At 37.4% G+C, this 22,405-nt stretch overlaps 1 protein-coding gene across 2 annotated transcripts in view; it reads left to right on the plus strand.

Annotated features, from left to right (window-relative positions):
* Positions 1-21,469: 21,469 nt before the first annotated feature.
* The window catches only part of LOC142354372 (uncharacterized), a 76,951-nt gene continuing 76,015 nt past the window's right edge, over positions 21,470-22,405 (plus strand). Inside the window, exons 1-2 of one of the 2 annotated variants that reach the window (XM_075406648.1) lie at positions 21,470-21,721; positions 21,790-22,005. In XM_075406648.1, coding sequence (XP_075262763.1) covers positions 21,548-21,721; positions 21,790-22,005 — 390 coding nt within the window. In that variant the 5' untranslated portion in view covers positions 21,470-21,547. The remainder of the gene's footprint in view (positions 21,722-21,789; positions 22,006-22,405) is intronic. The other variant, XM_075406649.1, reaches the window with a different exon arrangement.

Consider the following 22,405-nt stretch of genomic DNA (forward strand, 5'->3'; position numbering starts at 1 on the left):
CTTATAGCCAAATTGGACAATGTATTTTCGTAGATAGTTTGTCTACTCGTTCCTAAAACTTATGGACACGACAAAATTTGATTTTAAAGTCGTATCGTATCTTTTTTCTAGGGTTCCGTGTTTGCTTTATTAGGTGTACTGACTCTACAAAAATATAGCCTCTTTTTTCGCAAATATCTCTCTGAGTTGGGTTTATTTCGGGCTATGGACGTTCGGTACCTAATGGTTATCACTAGTAGACGTGTCTAAGCCGAAAAAGTGCTATATTTTAGGCAGAAAAGGCTCCAAGAAAAGAAAGGCTTTCTCTATGTTTCAAAAAAGTCTTCTCTCGAAATTCTTCTAAATTTAGAGATCTCTTGAATCTAAAATATTTTAGTTTTTTGGTCGAATACGGCGTCCATTCAACTGTACCCACTATTTGCAGTGCAAGTGGTGCAAAAATTTGGCGGAATTTCAAATTTCCTATATAATGTTAGGATTTTTTAAGAAAAGTCAGTTTTTGAAAAAAAAAGTGGTCATTTTTACTTTTTCTCGGCCACTTAGAGCCAAATTGGGCAATGTAGTTTCGTAGATAGTTTGTCTACTCGTTCTCAAAACTTATAGACACGACGAATTTTGATTTTAAGGTCGTATTGTATCTTTTTTCTAGGTTTGCGTGTTTGCTTTATTAGGTGTACTGACTTCAAAAATATAGCCTCTTTTTTTCGCAAATATCTCTCTAAGTTGGGTTTATTTCGGGCTATGGACGTTCGGTACCTAATGGCTATCACTAGTAGACGTGTCTAAGCTGAAAAAGTACCATACTTTAGGCAGAAAAAGCTCCAAGAAAAGATAGGGCTTCTCAATGTTTCAAAAAAGTCTTCTCTCGAAATTCTTCTAAAAGTAGAGATCTCTTGAATCTGAGATATTTTGGTTTTTTTGGTCAAATACGGTGTTCATTCAACTGTACCCACTATTTGCAGTGCAAATGGTGCAAAAATTCTGCGGAATTTTAAAATTTCTATATAATGATAGGATTTTTGAAGAAATGTCGGTTTTTGAAAAAAAAAGTGGTCATTTTTACTTTTTCTCGGCCACTTATAGCCAAATTGGACAATGTAGTTTCGTAGATAGTTTGTCTACTCGTTCTTAAAACTTATGGACACGACAAAATTTGATTTTAAAGTCGTATCGTATATTTTTTCTAGGTTTCCGTGTTTGCTTTATTAGGTGTACTGACTCTTCAAAAATATAGCCTCTTTTTTCGCAAATATCTCTCGAAGTTGGGTTTATTTCGAGCTATGGACGTTCGGTACCTGTTGGTTATCACCAGTAGACGTGTCTAAGTTGAAAAAGTACCGTACTTTAGGCAGAAAAAGCTCAAAGAAACGATAGGGCTTCTCAATGTTTCAAAAAAGTCTTCTCTCGAAATTCTTCTAAATTTAGAGATCTCTTGGATCTAAGATATTTTATTTTTTTTGGTCGAATACGGTGTTCATTCAACTGTACCCACTATTTGCAGTGCAAATGGTGCAAAAATTCTGCGGAATTTCAAAATTTCTATATAATGTTAGGATTTTTGAAGAAAAGTCGGTTTTTGAAAAAAAAAGTGGTCATTTTTACTTTTTTTCGGCCACTTAGAGCCAAATTGGACAATGTAGTTTCGTAGATAGTTTGTCTACTCGTTCCTAAAACTTATGGACACGACAAAATTTGATTTTAAAGTCGTATCGTATCTTTTTTCTAGGGTTCCGTGTTTGCTTTATTAGGTGTACTTACTCTTCAAAAATAGAGCCTCTTTTTTCGCAAATATCTCTCGAAGTTGGGGTTATTTCGAGCTATGGACGTTCGGTACCTGTTGGTTATCACCAGTAGACGTGTCTAAGCTGAAAAAGTACCGTACTTTAGGCAGAAAAAGCTCCAAGAAACGATAGGGCTTCTCAATGTTTCAAAAAAGTCTTCTCTCGAAATTCTTCTAAATTTAGAGATCTCTTGGATCAAAGATATTTTATTTTTTTGGTCAAATACGGTGTTCATTCAACTGTATCTACTATTTGCAGTGCAAATGGTGCAAAAATTCTGCGGAATTTCAAAATTTCTATATAATGTTAGGATTTTTGAAGAAAAGTCGGTTTTTGAAAAAAAAAGTGGTCATTTTTACTTTTTTTCGGCCACTTAGAGCCAAATTGGACAATGTAGTTTCGTAGATAGTTTGTCTACTCGTTCTTAAAACTTATGGACACGACAGATTTTGATTTTAAAGTCGTATCGTATCTTTCTTCTAGGTTTCCGTGTTTGCTTTATTAGGTGTACTGACTCTTCAAAAATATAGCCTCTTTTTTTTCGCAAATATCTCTCTAAGTTGGGTTTATTATGGGCTTTTGACGTTCGGAACCTGTTGGTTATAACTAGTAGACGTGTCTAAGCTGAATAAACACGTCTACAAAATGTTTGAATAGTCTTTTGCGATGCCTAGTGTACAGCTAGTTGAGAGTGTTGATGATGCGCTACTGATTTCTGTGTTATTTCCCATTCTCTATTACAGATCATGTCCATGAAAATGGAGAGACCATATTGTGTTCAGTAGGCCTTTTCAATTGTTTGCATGGCAACGGGTAATTTTTGGTCGGTTTTCGTTATTTTGAAAAAATGTTAGGATTTTTGAAGGAACGTCATTTTGCTCGATTTTGAATTTTTTCATGTTAAAACAAAAAAATTACTTTGCAGAATAATATGAGCAGAACATACAACCGCAAACAAAAGAGAAATTTCTCGGAAGTTAAAATAGCCGCAGCACTTGTATATATGAGAAAAACTAGCACATCTGTTAGGGAAACTGCGAAACTCTATTGTCTGCCTCGTAGTACGCTTCAGAGGAGGTCAAAACTTAACCAGAAATATGTCCCTAGGGGCAGGAAGCCTATTTTGACGGAAAATGCATATAGAGAAGTATTCAGAAGAAGTATCACTGCTTCATTTAGTGTTGAGGTTCGAAGAATAGCGTACGAAGTTGCATTGGAACAGGAAACGCATATTCCCCAATCATGGATTCAGAATGCGATGGCAGGCGTTGACTGGTGTCTAAATTTTTTCAAGAAGTACCCTCATCTGAAAAAAATTTGGGCAAAGAAAAAAGTGGAAAAATCAGAAAAATTTCTCTGCTGTGTCTGTGAAGAAAGATACGATCGCTCTGATGTTGTTCTCTGTATATCATGCTGTGGAATGAAGTGCATCCATTGTTACAATCCAAAAAAATGCTTGCAGAAAGATATGAACCACAAGTATATGTAGTCTGCAGTAAAGTGTTGGATTAGAGTGATGCCTGTATGATGTATATCGTGTTTACTGCTAAAATGTTGCTTTGTATATATGAAGTGCTTCATCGTTTTTTCGCGCTAATAGACGCTTTCTTTGCAAATTAATATTGAAATTTTGACATTTTTTTATGACAGACAACTGGGCAAAAAAGATAAAATCTTGGTTGTTTTTTGGTCAAAATTAGCGGGGCCATAAACTTGACCTGCTTTGTTTCAAGGTTTTCAAATCAAAAAGCAAGGTCATAAAATTGACTTGCTTCGGTTTCGTCTTGTTCTTGAAAAACTTGGCAGGGCCATAAAATTGACCTGCGTTAGATTGCCAAAATTTGGACTGTTTCTTAAATATTTAATTATTGTTGTGAAAGTTGCATATTGTTTTTCAAATGATGGTGTTGAAAATTTAGAATTAGCTGTTGTTAGGTTTTACTGAAAGCTTTCTTCAACTTTTAATCGTTTCGGAGATTGGACTTCAAAGTTGAGAAACTAAAAAACAATTTTTAGACAATGTCTCTGACTGAAATCATCAATTCTCTCTCCTATGAACCTGAGCAGACGGGACAGCTGCTAAAAAGGGTGCGCGATAATTTCCTGCAATTGAATTCTTTTCTCCAGCTCCCAGATGAGCGGCTTGAAAAGATGGGAATTCCTATTGCCGTGATATATGCAGTGCGTGATAAAGCCAGAGCAAGTGCTAATCAGTTAACCCCCACGAGTTCTTCAAACACACCTGCATCGACGCCGAGCACTTCAGTGTCAACACCTGTGCGAAGAGCTGTAATTACTCCGGAGTCAATTTTGACAAGCACACCAGCAACGTTAGATGAGCTGAAAAAGCTAACTTCGAAAATCAAACCCGAGGTTGACAGCCACAAACTGAAGCTGGCTTCAATTGTTTGCGCGAAGATGGTTGAGGTAGGCTTCGAAAGGTTTTTTTGTCTTTAATCTGGAAGGCCATAAATATGACTTCCATTTGCGCCTTCTTTTCTCCGCAAGTGTTCTTTCAGCTCCATGGAATAAAGCCAAGCACTGAGATAAAATGCCTGTATGCTCAGATGTGCGTTGAGCTTTTCCCTACATACCTTGTTCAAGGCCAAAAATATCCATATGTGAGTAGCTTTATCAAGTTTACGAAAGGACATTGTAATTCCCCTGATATTTTTTTCAGTGATTGTTCTTTCAACCGTCTCACAAAATTGGCGAACACGTTGTCGTGCCTCAGTCAGGAATATTTGAGCATAAGTTAAGAACTCTAAGACAAAAGGAAAAGGAAAACCAACCTCCAGCAGACGATTCAGAAGGCGATAATGGTAAAAAAACAATCATGCTTTTAAAATTGGAACCTGTTTTTTTCATTTTTCTTTCTTCTAGTTGAAGTGACCAGGCCAGTAAAAAGAAAACTAAACGTTCCTGCTAAAAACAAATCAGCTGACCTCTCAGAGCTTAAAAGGTTGTTCAACCGCACTGACCAGTCGTCTGAAACTACACGCTCGTTAACTTTTGCTCAACGGCAAAAGTTTTTGCAGACAACAAAGGAGAGTGTCGATATTGACCAATATTGCTCAGTAATAGGACTCTCCTTCACCAACGCCCTCCATGTTAGTTCCCTAATGCACTAATGCGGTTTTCTCAAATTTCCTATCTTTATGATTTTTTTGCAGGTTGATAACGAATACCGCAGATGGATAAAAACATCTCATGAGGAAAAATTCGAAGTACTCTTCCTTCAAGAACGAGAAAAGATAATTCATTTGGCTGAAAACTCAGAGAAGTTGCCCAGTGAAGCAAGCGAACTGCTAACAGGTTTCTATTTTTCTTGTATTTTATTCAGGTATTTGTTTCTTTGTGGTATAAAAAAAACTTTTAGAAGTCGATCGAAATACTGCTGCGCTTCTTCTGTTGAGCTATCTTGTGCCCCAAAGAAGAACAGTTGGAAAACACCGACTCAGTGACACGGAGTCACGCTCCAGGATGAAGCTGAACTTTATCAGTGAAGCTACTGTAATTATTTTGATGTACCATTCTCCTAAACTCAACCTAACATTTTTTTCTGCCTCCTAAATTTGGTTTTCGTTTAGGATCAAGACAACATTGATGAGTTTGTCAATAAGTAGAAACTCTCCAACGGTGCGATTGTTAAAACTTCAATGAAGGTAGAAACAGATTTTTCCTTACTTTCATTTTCTTTTGTTGGATTTTAAATTTTTACAGCCGGGCCATAAAATTGACCTGATTCTTCACTTCTTAAATTATCATTAAAAAGGTTGAGCCCTCAACAAGAGGCATCAAGTTTGCGCCATGTCATATGCTTAGTTAAGTTGTTTGCATCGCTTGTCTCCTTTTAACAGAACTTCGTCGTCTGCGGATGTGAAGTCGTAGAGTGCGATTCGTTGACATCGGCTGTAGAACTGAGTCACAAGTTTTTCACATGTGTGAACTTGAAATACCCTGGCCCTGTGTCGGTGATTTGGTGTTACCTTGACAAGTTCGTGTGGCGCAGGGATAACTGTATAATGGTGCCAGCAGTTGAGGATTTCGTAAGAGGGCTGAATCAAGCTTGGGAAAAGAAAAACACAGCAGTCGAAGGGCCATAAAAATGACCTTCGCTATTAAACTGCACTTTGCCTGATCTTATCAAACTACTTCGAAAGCCAACAAACTGAGCGAATTGCATACTTAATAATATTTCCAGCAATCATCTTTGTTGCTAATGTTTCGTTTTCAAAGCTCATTCCTATCGTATTCTGTTTCTTGCATTGCTTTTCATGTACCTGCTGATTGCCACCAATATATCTCTAATGAAAAGAGTTTCATCTTCTCTTTTGTATACTATTTGACCGGCACAGTGATTTGTCAGCCAGGTCACAGCTTTCAAGTTTATTTGATATTTCATTTTTAATGGATCTCTCTTACAGTTGATTGTTGTTGTGCTTTATATTTCTTCAGTACTGTTGTTCATGCAAAAACTATTATTCTTCTCAGAAATTGACAGCTTCGTTACTCCTTTTTTAATTGACGCAAGCAAAGAGGAAAGAAAAGGGCGTAAATTTGTTTTTTTTTCAAAAGTTAGACTATAGATTTTGTTTTTGGCGTTTTTGGAATAAAAATCATATCTGCTCATATCTTCGTATTTGAAACCACAAAAATGATAATCAGTTTTAAAAATATTTGTCAGGGCCATAATTTTGACCTGAACAACTTTCAATTATTCGTTTGAAAAATGAACAAATGCATTAGATGCTAGACTGGACTGTCTAATAAATGGCCCGGTATTGATCAGAGCTTTCAAATCTTCAACGATTTGAAATGAAAAGAATTACGTATATGAAAGGAAATGGCGTAAACTTTACTTTTTAACAGCATTTTTTAAGCAGCATCAATTAAAAAAAGACAATACGGGCCGTAAATTTGACCTTCTTTCTTTCGACAGACTAATCGTGGTCGTTTATTGAATTAATCTGTTTTTTTTTTTGCTGAAATACCACAGCCCATTTCTTTGTTTCAGATATTGGAATTATTGGAAAAATGAAAAGAAATTGTCAGGGCCATAAATTTGACCTGATCAGTCTCTTTTTCGTGCGATATCTCAACAGACCTAAGCGTTGTCTTTGCTAACGTTCCTACCAGTTTTCGAACAAATACAAAGATCAGAGATTTTTTGCGAGCTTTCAGGGCCATAAATTTGACCTGACAGATAAAACTGTACTGCTCGCCTGAAGGCTTCTTTTTATACAAAGCTCCGGAGGAGAAAATGCAAGAAGAGATTGGTCAGATTGATGAGCAGTTGAGTATTGAACGTTGTGTTCAAAATTACCCATTGTTAGCTTCGGTAGACTACAGAATCACCGAAGCACTTCTTGATTCGTCAGAAATACGAAGTCATAAAGCCATCAGCTCCGAAAATTTAGTGAACTTTCCTGACCATCTTCCTCTTTACGTTTTTCTTGAAAAAAACTATACTCGATCGTTTGACTTTGTTACTTATAAACCTTGCTTTAATGAATTTAAAAACGACACTCAGCGTGGTCATTGTGGTTTTTCAGTTGTCGCAAAAACAGCCCTGAAAAAAGGACAAATAATCGATGGACTAACTGGTGTTGTTGGTGAGATCAATCATGCCCTGCCCTTCGAGCATGACTTTTCCACTTTTGTCTGTCAATTTACAAAGCAAAGTCGTATAATGCTCGGTCCAATTTCATTCGTTAACCATTCTTGTATACCAAATGCGTCCTACAAAATAAATATTTCAAAACCTGGAGTTGTGCGACTGGCAGCATTGCATTCCATTGGCGAAGGTGAGGAAATCACAGTTTCGTATGGTGCAAAATATTTTGATGTTAATGGTGTATCTACCTGTCAATGCCCTCACGAGACAATGCACGTCCGGAGAAAAATTCGCTCAACGAAAAACAGCAACAAACACGATAATGATATGAAAGCTCAAGTTGAGGTTTTGGAGGACGAGGTTGCACTTGAGGAGCCAGAAGTTGCTGAAAACGTTACATCATACGCGCCACAGGATGCGCATTGTGTAGATAGCCAAATGCAGTGTACACAATCGAGACGCTCTCAAAGGAAATTGGAAACGTTTGAAAGTTTTTGGACAGACTGTTCAAATGATCAGAAAAGTTTCTCCCTTAACTGCACGATATGTGAAATTCAAGTAGATGTTGCCAATATGATGTATCATATGAAATTGAATCACCGCTACGAGGCGCAAATACCTTGTCCTTTTTGTGCTCATCTTTTCGTTTTTGGTCGGAGCTTTGTTCGCCATTTCGACAGTCATGTACCCGAGGTGATTAAAAAGCTTACGCACGAGGAAAATCAAGTAACCAATGGCAATCCTATGAAAAAACAAGAGGAAACTGCTATTTCTAGTCAGCAGAGCCCGCCAATATACTCTCAGTCTTCTCAACTCCATGAAACGGACACAGACGAGGAAAATGATCTAGTGCTGCACAATCCAGATTCCGGCTTTGTTCAACTTTTGCCGCTCCCTTTAGGTGATGACGAAAATGTGCTACCGGTTCGCAACAAAAGGAAAATAGAGTTAAATGAAAACAGAACTTTGCTATGTGCTCAAGAGAAGTGTTTTGTTGTCTGTGGGACGGTTCGGTTTTATTTGAGCCACCTATATTTAGATCACTGCTACGAAAAGAAATTTAATTGTGTTTTCTGTCCTCGTTTTTATCCTCATGTGAACAGCTTACGCAAGCATTTGATTAAATGCCACTCGAAAACAGAGGGAAAACTCAAAGAGCCGCTCTCAGAAAACTCTCCTTGTGATTTCGAAGAGGTTTTTCCTGCAGAAGGCGCTGATGTAAAACTGCAGTTGCTGGAAAAAATTACAAGTGGCTCTGTAGGCGATGATGTTTTAATCAAAGTTCTATCTTCATCCTCAATAACGATTACAAAAGCTTTCGATTTCGTTGAACATTTTGGCGGACTGTTTAGTCAAACAATGAAGTTGATTTTTGAACTTATCAGCTCGGATTCAAAAATTGTCCCAGAGGATCCAACAATTTATTCACGCCTTGCATCGTTGCTCAATAATAGTTGTCTAAAAACTATTAAAAACGTCAGGGACATTCAAAAGTTTTTGGCAACTAAGGAAGTGCATGTTCCAGCTCAAGAAATTTATTTAGGCAGCCGACAAGAAACGATGTTTAAAGATGGAAGGCCGAAGCAGGTACGAATGAAACACAACTTCTATTTTGTTCCAATCTCTGAAGTAATCAAAAAAGTTATGTTGAGAGACGACGCTATTGTTGAGCAAATTTTGGCTTATAATAATTTTCTAAGAAAAATGACAGACGGCAACTTGCTGGTTGATTTGCAACAGTGCAAAACGTTTGAAGAAAACGGTACACCGAGCAATTCCGAGCAATTTGCTGAGATAGAAATTACATCCTTTTCTTTCAAACTATGTCTGCAGCTCTACTCTGATGATTTTGAACCAAGTAATCCAATTGGTTCGCGCAAGCCCATTCATAAAGTTACCTGCTTCTATTGGATCTTGAAAAATTTGCCTCCCTGGCTCAATTCGCAAATAAATCAAGTAAATGTTGTTGCCCTGTGCAATACTTTAGATTTGTGCAGATATGGATATAAACCCGTTCTTGATAAAATAAGTGAAGACCTCAAAAAACTTGAAAGACCTTTCAATGTTTTAACGAAAGGCGGTTCTACGATATCAGTTCTCGGTGCACATTTTTCTTTCGTTGCAGACAATGCAGAATATCACTCTGCATTGGGTTTTGTCAAAAACTTTGCGAAAGGTTTTTGCTGCGAAAGATGTTTTGTTAGCGCTGAAAACTTTAGCAATTACCTCATTGAATCAAGTTGTCCGATTCGCAAAGTTTCGAGTTTCGAGCGACATTTACAAAGAGCGCAATCCACACAGAGACCATCAAAAGGCGTTAAAGGAAAATGCTATCTGGAAACCAGTTATTTTAGTAGTTACAGGAACTGGACGACAGATATACAATACGATCTGTTTGAAGGGGGTGTTCAGTATACAGTAAAATTGGTTCTTCATCAGTTAGTTGTTGTTCAGAAAATTTTCTCATGCGACATGCTTAATTACAGATTAAACTCGTTCGCATACGCCAGAGAGAAAGATGGTAAACCTACTGAAATTGACATCATCAAGTAAGATCAACTTGTGACTTAATAGGTTAACTAAAAATTCTATAATCATAACACTTTTTTGACTTTCAGACTTCGCGATCTCAAAGATCACAGCATACGTGGAAAATCTGATCAGATCTTCACTTTGTTCAGATTTCTCCCCTTGATTATATGTGACCTAATTCCAGAAGTCAACGAACATTGGCAATTTCTTCTTCAATATTTTGAATTGGTCAACCTGCTTCTCTCTCCGTCGTTTCTCGAATCTGATCTCGCTATCATGTCCCATCAGATTAGTAAGTAGATAAATTTTTTCGTGAGATCTGTAGCAGCATATAACAATAAAGGGGGTGAACAGAAAAATAACATAAAGCATATTTGCTGTGTTAACTTTGATTCCCAACCTCACCCTCTCGATAGGGCTATAATCTTTTGTTTTGAAGGAGTTTCGTTTTAGCTACTCACCTGCGATGGTTTAAGCGCTTGTTTCCAGAGCAACCAATAGTGTTCAAACAGCACCGGCTACTACACTACCCGACTGTCTTAGAAAAATCAGGACCTTTCATACATCAATGTGTTTTGAAATACGAACGCAAACATCAGTTTTTTAAGCGACTGGCACATATTGTTTGTAATTTTAAAAACATTTGCAAAACTATGCTTGATCGCCATCAACTGCAGCAGTACGTTTACTGGAGCTCACCTAAAGACCTCAAAGGTCTTGAGTTTGGACCAGGAAAATTTGTGTCGACTCGTGTTGCTTTTCATGAGAAATCTCTAACAGTTTTCAAAATGCGATTGGGCTTCGATTTAGAATGGATCTACGAATGTAAGAGGGCCCTGAGATGCGGCGTATGGTTCAGGTGTCAAGATGCAGTCTTTGCAAGCTACAATTCCGAAACTGATGAACCAAATTTCCTGAAAATCGAAAAGATTCTCAACATTTCCGACGAGCTTTATTTTTTTGGTTCGTACTTGAAAACGTCAAATTTCTCTGAACAGTCTCGGAGTTTTCTTGTTTCTGAAACTTCCAACATTGATCTCCTGAACTTTAACTCCATTTTTGATTACCATTGCTATTCAATCCATCGGTGTTTTGACCAGAACTGCCTCTTCGGGCACGTTGTGCTACGTAATAAAATTGCTTATAACAATTTCCCTAGTTGTGTCAAAAACAATAAACTTTCCTAACTGATTTTCCTTCATATTTATTGCTTGAACTGTTCATAAACTATTTTTTTAAATTTATTTTTTGTTCTCTTTTAAATTTGCTATTAGCTCGTCGCCTCCATTTTTTGAAGTGTTCTAAATTGTTGGGCCATAAAATTGACCAACTTGAGTTCTTTTCGTGTCTTCTCTTCTATTTCTTGGTATTAGCTCGTGACCTCCGATTTTTTAAAACAAATTTTTTAAAGGTTTCGGTGGCAAACGTGTTCTAAATTGTTGGGCCATAAAATTGAACAACTTGAGTTCTTTTCGTGTCTTCTCTTCTATTTCTTGGTATTAGCTCGTGACCTCCGATTTTTTGAAACAAAGTTTTTAAAGGTTATGGTAGCAAAAGTTATCTCAATTGTTGGGCCATAAAATTGACCAACTTGCACTCTTTTCGTGTTTTCTCTTCTTTTTCTTGCTATTAGCCTTTGGCCTCCAATTTTTTGAACAAATTTTTGAATTAGTTATGGTGGCAAACGTGTTCTTAATTATTGGGCCATAAAATTGACAAACTTGAACTCTTTTCATGTCTTCTCATCCATTTCTTGCTATTAGCTCGTGGCCTCCAATTTTTTGAAACAAATTTTTCAAAGGTTATGGTTGCAAAAATTGTTTTTAACTGTTGGGCCTTAAAATTGACCAACTTGAACTCTTTTTGTGTCTTCTCTTCTATTTCTTGCTATTAGCTCGTGGCCTCTAATTTTTGAAACAATTTTTTTAAAGGTTATGGTGGCAAAAAGTGTTTGTAACTGTTGGGCCATAATATTGACCAACTTGAACTCTTTTTGTGTCTTCTCTTCTATTTCTTGCTATTAGCTCGTGGCCTCCAATTTTGTGAAACAATTTTGTTATAGCGATGGTGGAAAAAAGTGTTCTTAACTGTTGGGCCATAAAATTGACCAGCTTGAACTCTTTTTGTGTCTTCTCTTCTATTTCTTGCTATTAGCTCGTGGCCTCTAATTTTTGAAACAAATTTTTTAAAGGTTATGGTGGCAAAAAGTGTTTGTAACTGTTGGGCCATAATATTGACCAACTTGAACTCTTTCTGTGTCTTCTCTTCTATTTCTTGCTATTAGCTCGTGGCCTCCAATTTTGTGAAACAATTTTGTTATAGCGATGGTGGCAAAAAGTGTTCTTAACTGTTGGGCCATAAAATTGACCAGCTTGAACTCTTTTTGTGTCTTCTCTTCTATTTCTTGCTATTAGCTCGTGGCCTCCAATTTTTCGAAGAAAATTTTTAATGTTGTATTTTTAGAAGGTAGTTAGAGACGTACATGAATAAAACTTCTCCTAACAGCACAAATAACAAGTGCTTTTTGGGGCGACCGCCCCTTTTTTTGAATGAGTTTTGTAAAAAAGCAGTACATGATTTGTCATATGAGATCACATAAAAAATCATGTGCCAACACACGATTTTTCAGTTAAAAAGTGACACACGAAAAAATTGCAATTTACATGATATTTCGTGTGAAATCACACGAATCTCTCGAGTTAGCCTTCACGAGTTGTCACGTGATTCATACGATTTTTCACGTAATTTCTCATGTAAAGTCACACGAGTTTTAGTGTGACCCCACATAATTTTTCGGGGTTTTTCACATGATTTTTCGGTAATTTTTACGCAAAAAATCGTGTAAAATTTCATGTAAAAATACACGATTTTTCGTTTGAAAATCCCCCAAAAAATCGCGTGGGCTCACATGAAAAAACGTGTGATTCTACATGAGAAATTACGTGAAAACTTGTGTGAATCACATGAAAACTCGTGAAGGCCAACCCGAGAGATTCGTGTGATTTCACACGAAAAATCACGTAAATTCCAATTTTCTCGTGTGTCACTTTTTAACTGAAAAATCGTGTGTTGGCACATGATTTTTTATGTGATCTCACGCGAGAAAATTTTAGAGTGTTCTACTCATGCGAAACACAACTTCCTCTATGAAGTTTTACTTATGCTGCGTCTGTTTTTGCATAGGCACTGAATATTAGGGCCAGCCAAATTTTAGATTGTTTTTGGTATCGATTAAAAAAAGATTGCCCTTAAGTAGGCTTACGTCAACTTTAATGTCAACTTTAAAACGTTATATATTTTAGTTTGGATCATTCTCTTTTACTGAAAATTCTGGATCGATCAAAACAATCAATCGACCTGTTCTATACCAGTGCGTTTTAAATGTTAGACTTAGTTTGTTTTTGCTCCAATCTTAGTACCCCTAATTAACTGTTAATTACGTACTGTTTGGTTTAAAAAAATCATTTACAAAAATTGTAAACAAAACGTCATAATTTTTTGCCATTTTTATTTTCTTAATTATGTTCTCTTCATTTGCGTCAAATAAATTTTCCATCAAAGAGTTTTTGCACTATCAATTTTACCAATTAACTCTCTACTGTTTCTTGTTACGCTTTTCGTAGTATATTATGGTCAGCTTGCGCAATTTGATTACAAATTGGTCTTATAAATCGAATGTTCAAAGTGTCTCATTGTTATACACAGAACAAATAACAAAACACAAAACTTTACGCTGAAAATTTTCTGATTCCTTCAAATTACTAATCGTAACCCACCAGGCTGGGAGCAGTAAAATAACAAAGAAACAACCATTGTGTTGTACAACAAACTCTTTCGACAAACAGAAACTTCAAATGGTACGCTTTGTTTCAGAAAAAGTGTTACTTTTTAAGTTTCTTTATAACATGTGTTGTTCATTTAGGGTCTTCAATCACTGGCATTTCCAAATCCATAAAATCTCGATTTGAAAATTCCTGCTTCTCCTAGCATTAAAGTAGAAAAGCTCCATTTAAAGTTCATCGCTTTACACTTTACCAGAAGAAATTCAAGTAGATTTATGGTGGAACATTCTCAAATACCCTTGATATGATATTGCAGGTCATCCAAAAGATGAACACATTACAACTTTAATTCGTGGGCAAACACGTAAACACGTGAGGGTGGTACATACTTAACAATTTTAGTAAAAAGTGTGAAAAGTATAAAATTAATTAAAGTATAAAATAAACACTTTTGGTCCCAGGACTATTCCTTGTGGAACACCAAAAGATACAATGGAAGGCAACAAAAAACATCCTATACTAACAATTTGTTGTCGATCTTCTAGATAATCTGAACAGAGAGAGAGAGAGAGAGAGAGAGAGAGTGAGAGAGAGAGAGAGAGAGATAGAGATAGAGAGAGGACAAAAACTTCATCAGCGCTGCCAGTGTTTTCAGTATCCAGGCAGTGTTTCTCATATAAAAAAGGACTTTAACACTTGGGACATTTTTGTCAAGGTTGTTGTAGAATATGAAACCACGAAAAATGATTAGTTGTGGTGCTACGTCTATCCATTCCACTGCGGCGAGCCTTCTTGACTAAGCGCCTGATTTTACAATACAAAATTTGGAACATGAAATTCTCAAAAAAACAATAGCCAGTGACAAATTGGGAAGCAGATTAATCTGGATATAGTTTTAAGAGTCATTTTTTGACACTATTTTGTTAAGTGCTGTAATAGATGACGTTTTCCATTCCGTAGGCCAACAGGAGCACTTTTGATATGCTGATAGATAGAGATAGAATCTGACAGCCACGAAGCAAAAAAGATGGCATTCGGTCTGACCCCATGGAAAAAGTGTCATCGCTTTTGCTCAAATTTTTTTCTGTTTTAAAAATCAAATGCGACTTGTTTTAATTTTGTACTTGGATCTAAAGCTGGAGGTTTTTTTATTATCTATGGAAAGGACTTAAAAAATCATTGAGTTTGTTGCCATCTCATCCTCAGTAGCAAAATTCAAACCGACGCAAGTTTTCACATTAGGAGGGACGTTAGCCTCTCTGAAGTTCCTGAGTAGCCTATGACAGTCCTTCCTGCTCGTCTTTTTAAATTAATAAATACGAAGTCTTGTGTCTTGCTTAGTGGACTCCAAGAATTTTTTCCCAGTTTTTCAATAAATCTGAAAGTTACAAATTTTTCCGAACCTTCTCTTGGCTGCCTCGCTTCTAGTTAATATATGCATTGTCTATGAAGAGCAGAAAAATAGAGCTGCCACACAGTTTTGCTGTTTGTATCAAAACGGAATTTTTTTCAGCTGAGAACGGAGATTTTTTAAATCTTAGAGTGCCATACTAAAATATACTCAAAGGATTCAAAAGGAAAAAATAAAAGTTCGTACAAATAGGACTCTTGACTAAATGCCTCACTATACAACGATGATTTTGATTAACTACGATTGAGAATAATTTTGTTATTATTGATGAGTCGAACCTGAAAAGTTATTGGAAAGTCTTTTTTTGCAAATGGATTGGAATTCAATCTAGAGAAGGGAAACTGATATCCAGGTGGTTCCCACAACAACACGTGTTAAAATTTGATTTAGTTTAATCCCAAAAAATCAATAAAACTTTATCTGAAATTCTAGACGAAGACAGAGACGTTCAAGCGGTCTTAGAAATCTAATACATAAAATTACTAGTACCAATAATTTGCAACTCGAATTTCGAATTCAATCCACGTTTTAGGCAGAGTGTAAAAAAACTGTTGAAATAAGTGTCGACTTCAATTCAAATTGATCGCTGACAAATATTGTCGAGGACAGTGGCAGATTTTATACGCAAATTAAAAAATCAGCTTTGTTTGTTTGCACATCTGCCAATGCCCCCCAAAAAAATCTTTTTATTCTGAAAAATAAAAGACAAGACGGGACGTTAAAGAAGATTCTGCTATTAACGCTTCGCCCTATTTGCATTTTTTTTCTGTTTAGACGAGAATTTGCACTATGTAACCCACCAGGAATGCGATATGCTTATTGAACCAAGATTTTTTTAGGTATAAAAAGAATCGTCTGTTGTATTAATTGGTATGCAAAGATCTAGCGGGAAAAATTTGAATGTAGTTCTCCATTTGTCTCCTAGTTTTGGCAGCAGTTCCGCGATTTCGGCCTTTAGTTCGAAGTTGTAAATGGGGAACGGGAGACGAAACGCAGCGCTTACAAATTTTTCAGCAAGAGGAATCTTAGAATCCCGGTGAAAAATGGTTCCACTTCTCAGAAAGATATTGTACTCATCTGTTGCTTGGGAGTGTGAAGAAACTGAGCATTAAATTCGTACGAACGACGGTATTGAGCTTCAAACTCAGTTGTTCGTTGCACTGTGGTTTGTTCTAGTTGTTGAATTTGAAATGGTTTCTCAGAAACCAAGATAAGCAACTGCATGCATCACTACATGTAGTCATTATTTTGAAGTGAACAATTGTGATAACTCTTTTTTTTGCATGACATTTCAAATTGTTTGTACGTTTGAGGTGAAAATTCAGCAATGGAGTTGATCGGAAGTTTGGAATTTCACTAAGTCAAAGGCAAATGAACTTCCGGAAGTTTTGTCAGTCTTTGGATTTTTCTGTTTCAGATACAAATAACTGGATTGCGAATTTGAGTTGAGAAGGGTAAAACAATGTCATAGCAAATTGGTGACATCAAAATGTTTGTTGACATTGCAAATAATTAAAATTCAGCAAAACTGATTATGACTGTTGAGAGAGACAGCTGTCCACTGACAGATCCAGTAAAGGAATAGTGGCCCTAGAGGGCAAAAAGTGTAGGTTTTGAAAGATAGTAGTCTGAAAATTTTTATTTCAATTACATATAACTATTTGTGGATAATACTGGTGATACTGCATGGAAATAACAGGGCGATTTCTCTTTCAGATCCAATGGAAGAGAATCTCTATTCAGCTCATGTATGCTTCTAAACGATTCGAGCGAGTTCAGGAAGAAGTGTAGCGACCCTACAAACATGCTCATGAAATTTTTAATGCGGAAGCTTTCAAAAATTACATTTTAAAGGCTGCAAACAAAAAAACACTTGAAAGTCACAGCTAAACAAGCTGATTTATGGCTCATTATTTATGAGACAGTATCTGTAAACAATTGTCATAAGGATTTATGGCTTAAACATTAGAACCGATTGTGTCAGAGAATAAATATGATGTTCAACGCTATCGTTGGGACCAAACACTGCGTTTGGGAAAAACAAACAGAGCAAGGACTCTGGAACCAAGTTATCTTGGTGAACGCAAATATAGATAAAACCGGGGTCTAAACCGTTAAATTCGAGTATCACGATTCATAATAGTTTTTAACGCAATTTTTGAAGCTGCCTTTCCTACTTTACACTTTTTTAAAAGTTAACTTGTATTAATTCTTCTTTTAGCTGAAGTTTGCTTTTAATTTCTCAATTCAATTACTTCACCCAATCCGAATTTTTCACAAGAATTCGGAGGACACTTTAGAATCCAAGTTAATCCGAAGGGACTCAATATTGGCGACAGAGATATAGAACCCGGAACAAAAACCCAGTTTTCCGATTATCGGCACGGCCATTGACTTTGTGGAACAGGTAACACAAGTGTTGTCAACACGGCAATCGTTGCTGCGAGAAAGGAAACACACATTCTCGGCTCAAGGATTCGACTGATAGAGGCAAGTTCAGCGGCAGTGACACAATAGGACATTGCAGATAGAACAGAGAAATACACTGAGTGCTGGGAGTGAACTATTTTTCAAGAGAAGGGAAGTCACAGCAAGTCACTGGAAGTGTCTGAGCAGTCAGTGGAATTTCTTTGGTCAGTGATAGTGGGCTGCTTCTTTGGGTGAAAGATCTAGAAGAAGCGAATCCGCAGATTTTTAGGGGAGGAGAGCTGCACTGAATTACCACAAACAACAGGTTAGTTCACAACAAAGGTGCTCTTTGTGTCATTATTATTTGTTTTACAGTAAAAACCGGAAACTGGGGCAAAGAAATGCATTCCTGAGCGAAATAAGGTGAGTATCAAAACTTATTACAGTTTCGGGTTCAAATGATTTAAGAACCCATTAGGATTTGCACTTTTCAATTTCGTAAATATTTTATTGTAATAACCGGAAACTGGGGCAAAGATTTGCTTTTTCTGAACGAAAAAAGGTAAGTATCAAAAATTATTACAGTTTCAGGTTCAAATGATCTAGCGAACTATTAATATTTGCAATTTCCACTTTCGTAAGTATTAGATTGTCTTATCCGGCTACCTCAATCCTTGAAACGAAAATTTTACCCAGTAAAATGGATAAATTCTTTAAAATTTAAAATCGCTCCGACCTTAAAAAGGTATAAGTTTATATATAAATATATAACAGTACTGAGACATAACTGTAAAATAATGGAAGTATCCTAGTAATTTGAGTCAAAATATCAGCGGGTTCCGTATCGAAAATGTTATTGCCGGAGGCTTTCATCGGTTCAAATGATTTTGAGAGCTACTCGACACATCTTGAGCTATTGGCGGAGCTGCAAAAATGGAAACGTACAGAACTTGCAAGCTCTGGCGGAGCAGCTCGCGAAATAGATGAGCGGTTGCACTATTTTGCCCTCCGCTTACAGAAGTCAGCAATTGAGTTCTATCGAACCTTACCGCAGAACGTGAGAGATAGCTACGATGAAACTGTTAAGGCTTTTTGAAATCACTACAGCGAAAAACCGGTTGTTTTCCGGGGACGGCTAGCGCATCGTGTTCAGCACCCAGGCGAAAATTTAACAGATTTTCTGGGGGCTTTAAAGCACTTAGCTCACAAAGCATACCCAGAGGAGTCACAAGATATCCGTGGCCACTTAGTGCTCCGGGGTTTTCTGGAGGGAATACATCACAGTCAGGTTAGGTTAGACCTAAGAAAAACATTAGAAGATAAAGATATGACTGTGGACAAAGCGCTAGAAACAGTCATATCTTTATCTTCTGGAAGCCGTGACAAGAGTAGAAGAAGAGAAACAAGTGCCTCAAATTGCTGCCATTAGACAAGATGACTCAAACAAATCCCTAATCGAGGCGGTTAATGGTTTAGTTCAGAAGTTATCGGGAACTGCTGATGGCAATTCCAGGGAAAGTGGCGGTAACAGCCAAGGCTGGGTTAACACACGATGCGGGTATCAGGGACAGAATAACTTCAACCAAAACCAGGGCAGACCCAATTTGCTAGAAAAAGAAAAAAGTGGATACCCCAATAATGATAAAAACTTTAATAGAAACTCCAAGGATACATGTACTGGATGCGGATAAAAAGGGCAAAGAATTAAACAATGTCGGAACTGTTTTTATTGCGGAAGTTCACAACACAAAAAACGGTACTGTCCTAACAGAAAACCCAAGCAAATGACAGAATCGGCAACTGTTATCAAAGTCTGTTCAACCAGCACAACAAAATGCTTCACTATACAAATACTCATACAAGGGCAAATGAAAGTGGGGCTGGTTGATGGCGGCAGTAGTGTATCCCTCATCAGCGTCGACGCCTTCAAAGCCATAGGAGACACAAAACGAATAGACCCATAAAATAACAGAGTCTTAGCTGCTAATAATACCTCAGTGAAAATCTTAGGAAAAGTTGAAATTTTAGTTCAAATGAAACCCATACAACCCCAATTTTTGCATGAGTTTTTGGTCACTCAAGAAAATCATATCTCGCTTCTACTAGATTTGGACATCCTTACTGATCAAAAGTGTATACTGGATTTAAACGAAAAGATATTACTTTGTGGTCGAGACAAATTCCCTATTCCGCTTATAACTCAGAACGTAAACAACGTAATTCATTTACTCTTCTGTTGGAAACGCTCATAATACCGGCAAGACACGAAGCCTGGGATCTTTTCCGTTTAGCCCCCCCCCCCCAGTACGTTATGCGCCCCCAGTTACAGAACACGTGCCATTACATAGTAATTCATTATGTAAAATATTACACCTGCGTCTTGGGGGGTGCAAATAATATGCGCCCACTAAGCTGGGGGGCACAAACGGAAAAGATCCCACGTGCCATTACATAGTAAATCATTATGTAAAAATATCGAACGTGCGTCTGGGGGATGCAAATAATACGCGCCCACTAAGCTGGGGGGGCACAAACGGAAAAGATCCGAAGCCTGGAGAGACGTGATTGTGATAAATGAGAACGCTGAGGTGACAAAGAAAAGTCAAGGCCTGGTTGAAGGCCTCAAGGACTTTGAAAATTGCACTGGTGTTTTAGCAAGACCCTATGGCAGCATAATGCTCCACTCATTATTAAATCAAAAACTCGACAGCAAACTTCCATCCATGAGTTTCGTATATATTACGTGCACCGTGATCCAAAAGCACGCATCTTATTTGATTTAATAACTGGAATCTCTCTGTTGGGCCTCCTTTATCAGGCTGTATCAATAGAGACAGATGTCTGAATCGCCGTTGGATTTCCCCAATCGTTGCAGTGGGCGATATCCAAAGTAGATCGTATATTGACAATGCTCCTGTACCTGGTAACGTTTTCTCAATCTCTTGTAGTTGTCGTGTAGTGAGCTCTTTGGCGTTTATCTCCGCCTCTAATTTTAACTCTAATTTTCTTACCCTTGAAGCCGTTTTTGAAGTTTTTTCCCGAGCTACTTCCAGCTCCCCCTCGTATTGTTTGAGTTTTTTAAGAGCTGATTTTAGCTCCCCAGACAAAACGTCTGATTCAGTTCTTGCTGACTCGCAGACGAGCCGCATTTGCTGGAGTTGGCATTCCAACTCAACTATTATTATTAGCTTGCTGTAGGTCTAACCTAACCTGACTGTGATGTATTCCCTCCAGAAAACCCCGGAGCACTAAGTGGTCACGGATATCTTGTCACAGATGCTGGCTTGCTGTAGACTCAAGATGGCAGAATATTTATGGCACCAAGGGCGTGAAGCTGCCGGAAATCGAGAATACAGTTGTGTTGCAAGAGGCACACATCAGTGAGGCGGGTAGCCATATTCAGCGGCTGAAAATCTTAGTCAGCCCAAGCCTCCCTCTGTATGACGATACTGCAGAGCGCATCCTCTGCCAATATGAAAACGGGCATCAAAATACACCATACCAATTGTATATTACATACTCGGACATATTAACGTACATACGCACGAGAATAAGTTTTGCTCTTCTGTGCAGCGCTATCATATTTCTCAGAGGGTGCCGTGGTTCCAAACGGCCGAACGACATTGATTGTTGTTGCAGTGCCATAGTGTGGGAGGGGAGACTATATTTATAACAAATTAGCTTGTATAGAAATTTTATTCTTTTGACGCAGCTCTAAAAGAGTTATAGTGCCTTGTCTTTAAATTTATATACAATGCAGTGATGTCAGATGTGATACGGTCAAGAAGGTTTTTCGAAGCTCAGAGGGGAATTGCTGCCGTATGAGAAATGATGCCATTAAAATGTGCATCGACCTGTTCCATTATTTTAGCGTGCAAAAAGTTTATATAATATTAAACAATTCCAAACAAACTTGTGTTAAATTTTCAACTGGTTTCGCTAACTGTTAATTTCAGATTTGGGTAATGAGCGCAGGGTATTTACACTGTGCTCTTGTAATGCTGAAACAAAGAGTATGACAGAACGTGGCAGTTATGGTTATATACCTAGGCAAGTTTTGTCTCGTAGCCAGTACAATGAATTTCAGCGAAGATTGGAGTTGGCGTTCACTTGGCTATGCAGTCAGTTAGACGAAAGTGATTGTCATGGATTGATCCTTGAGTTTACTGAAGTTTTGCATGCTCTAAAGGTTTGGCAAATTAAAAATGTTCAAAATTAGACCGATTGCGTATAAATTTTAATTTTCGATGTTTTCAGGTGAGTGATTTGTCGCAAATCTGCCCAGCCAACTTCACCATTGCATTTGTGTCAGGGCAAGTCTACTGCAATGTATGTGAGCAGCTTTTTGGGTTGTCCATAGCTCCGCGGGAGTTAACCATTTTTGACGAAATTCTGAATTTCTTGTTGGATCGAAGGTCGCACTTTCCTGTGTCATTCTCGCTTTCTGCTCTGACATTTTCTCCGTTGCACCAGGTAATTTTTTTGTTAGATGAAACATAGTAATCAAGCTCTTCGTCAAGCTCTACTTGATGAAACGTAATAATTCAGATTTTCTAAAGGGAGTAGGCTTGTTATTGCAGCATTATAGGCATCAGAAAATTCAGATTTATTATGTTTCGGCCTCCCTCCACCCCCTTTACTATGCCCCCTTTACAAATTATGTGTTGTTTTATAGAAGGTTTCCATGTAAAATAAGTTAGCATGTGCGCTTTGGGACGAAGATATATGCCCACTAATAAGATGAGGGGGGGGGGGGGGTGACAGAATAGATCCAAAAATTCTTAATCTGAGATCGCATTTTGCTTGGGGTTATTATTGGCTCCTTAAATACCTCAACGAAATTTTTAAGGTTCATTAAGATTACCACTATACC

Source organism: Convolutriloba macropyga, chromosome 15 (assembly GCF_964194025.1).
Source record: "Convolutriloba macropyga chromosome 15, txConMacr16.3, whole genome shotgun sequence".
NCBI lineage: Eukaryota > Metazoa > Xenacoelomorpha > Acoela > Convolutidae > Convolutriloba > Convolutriloba macropyga.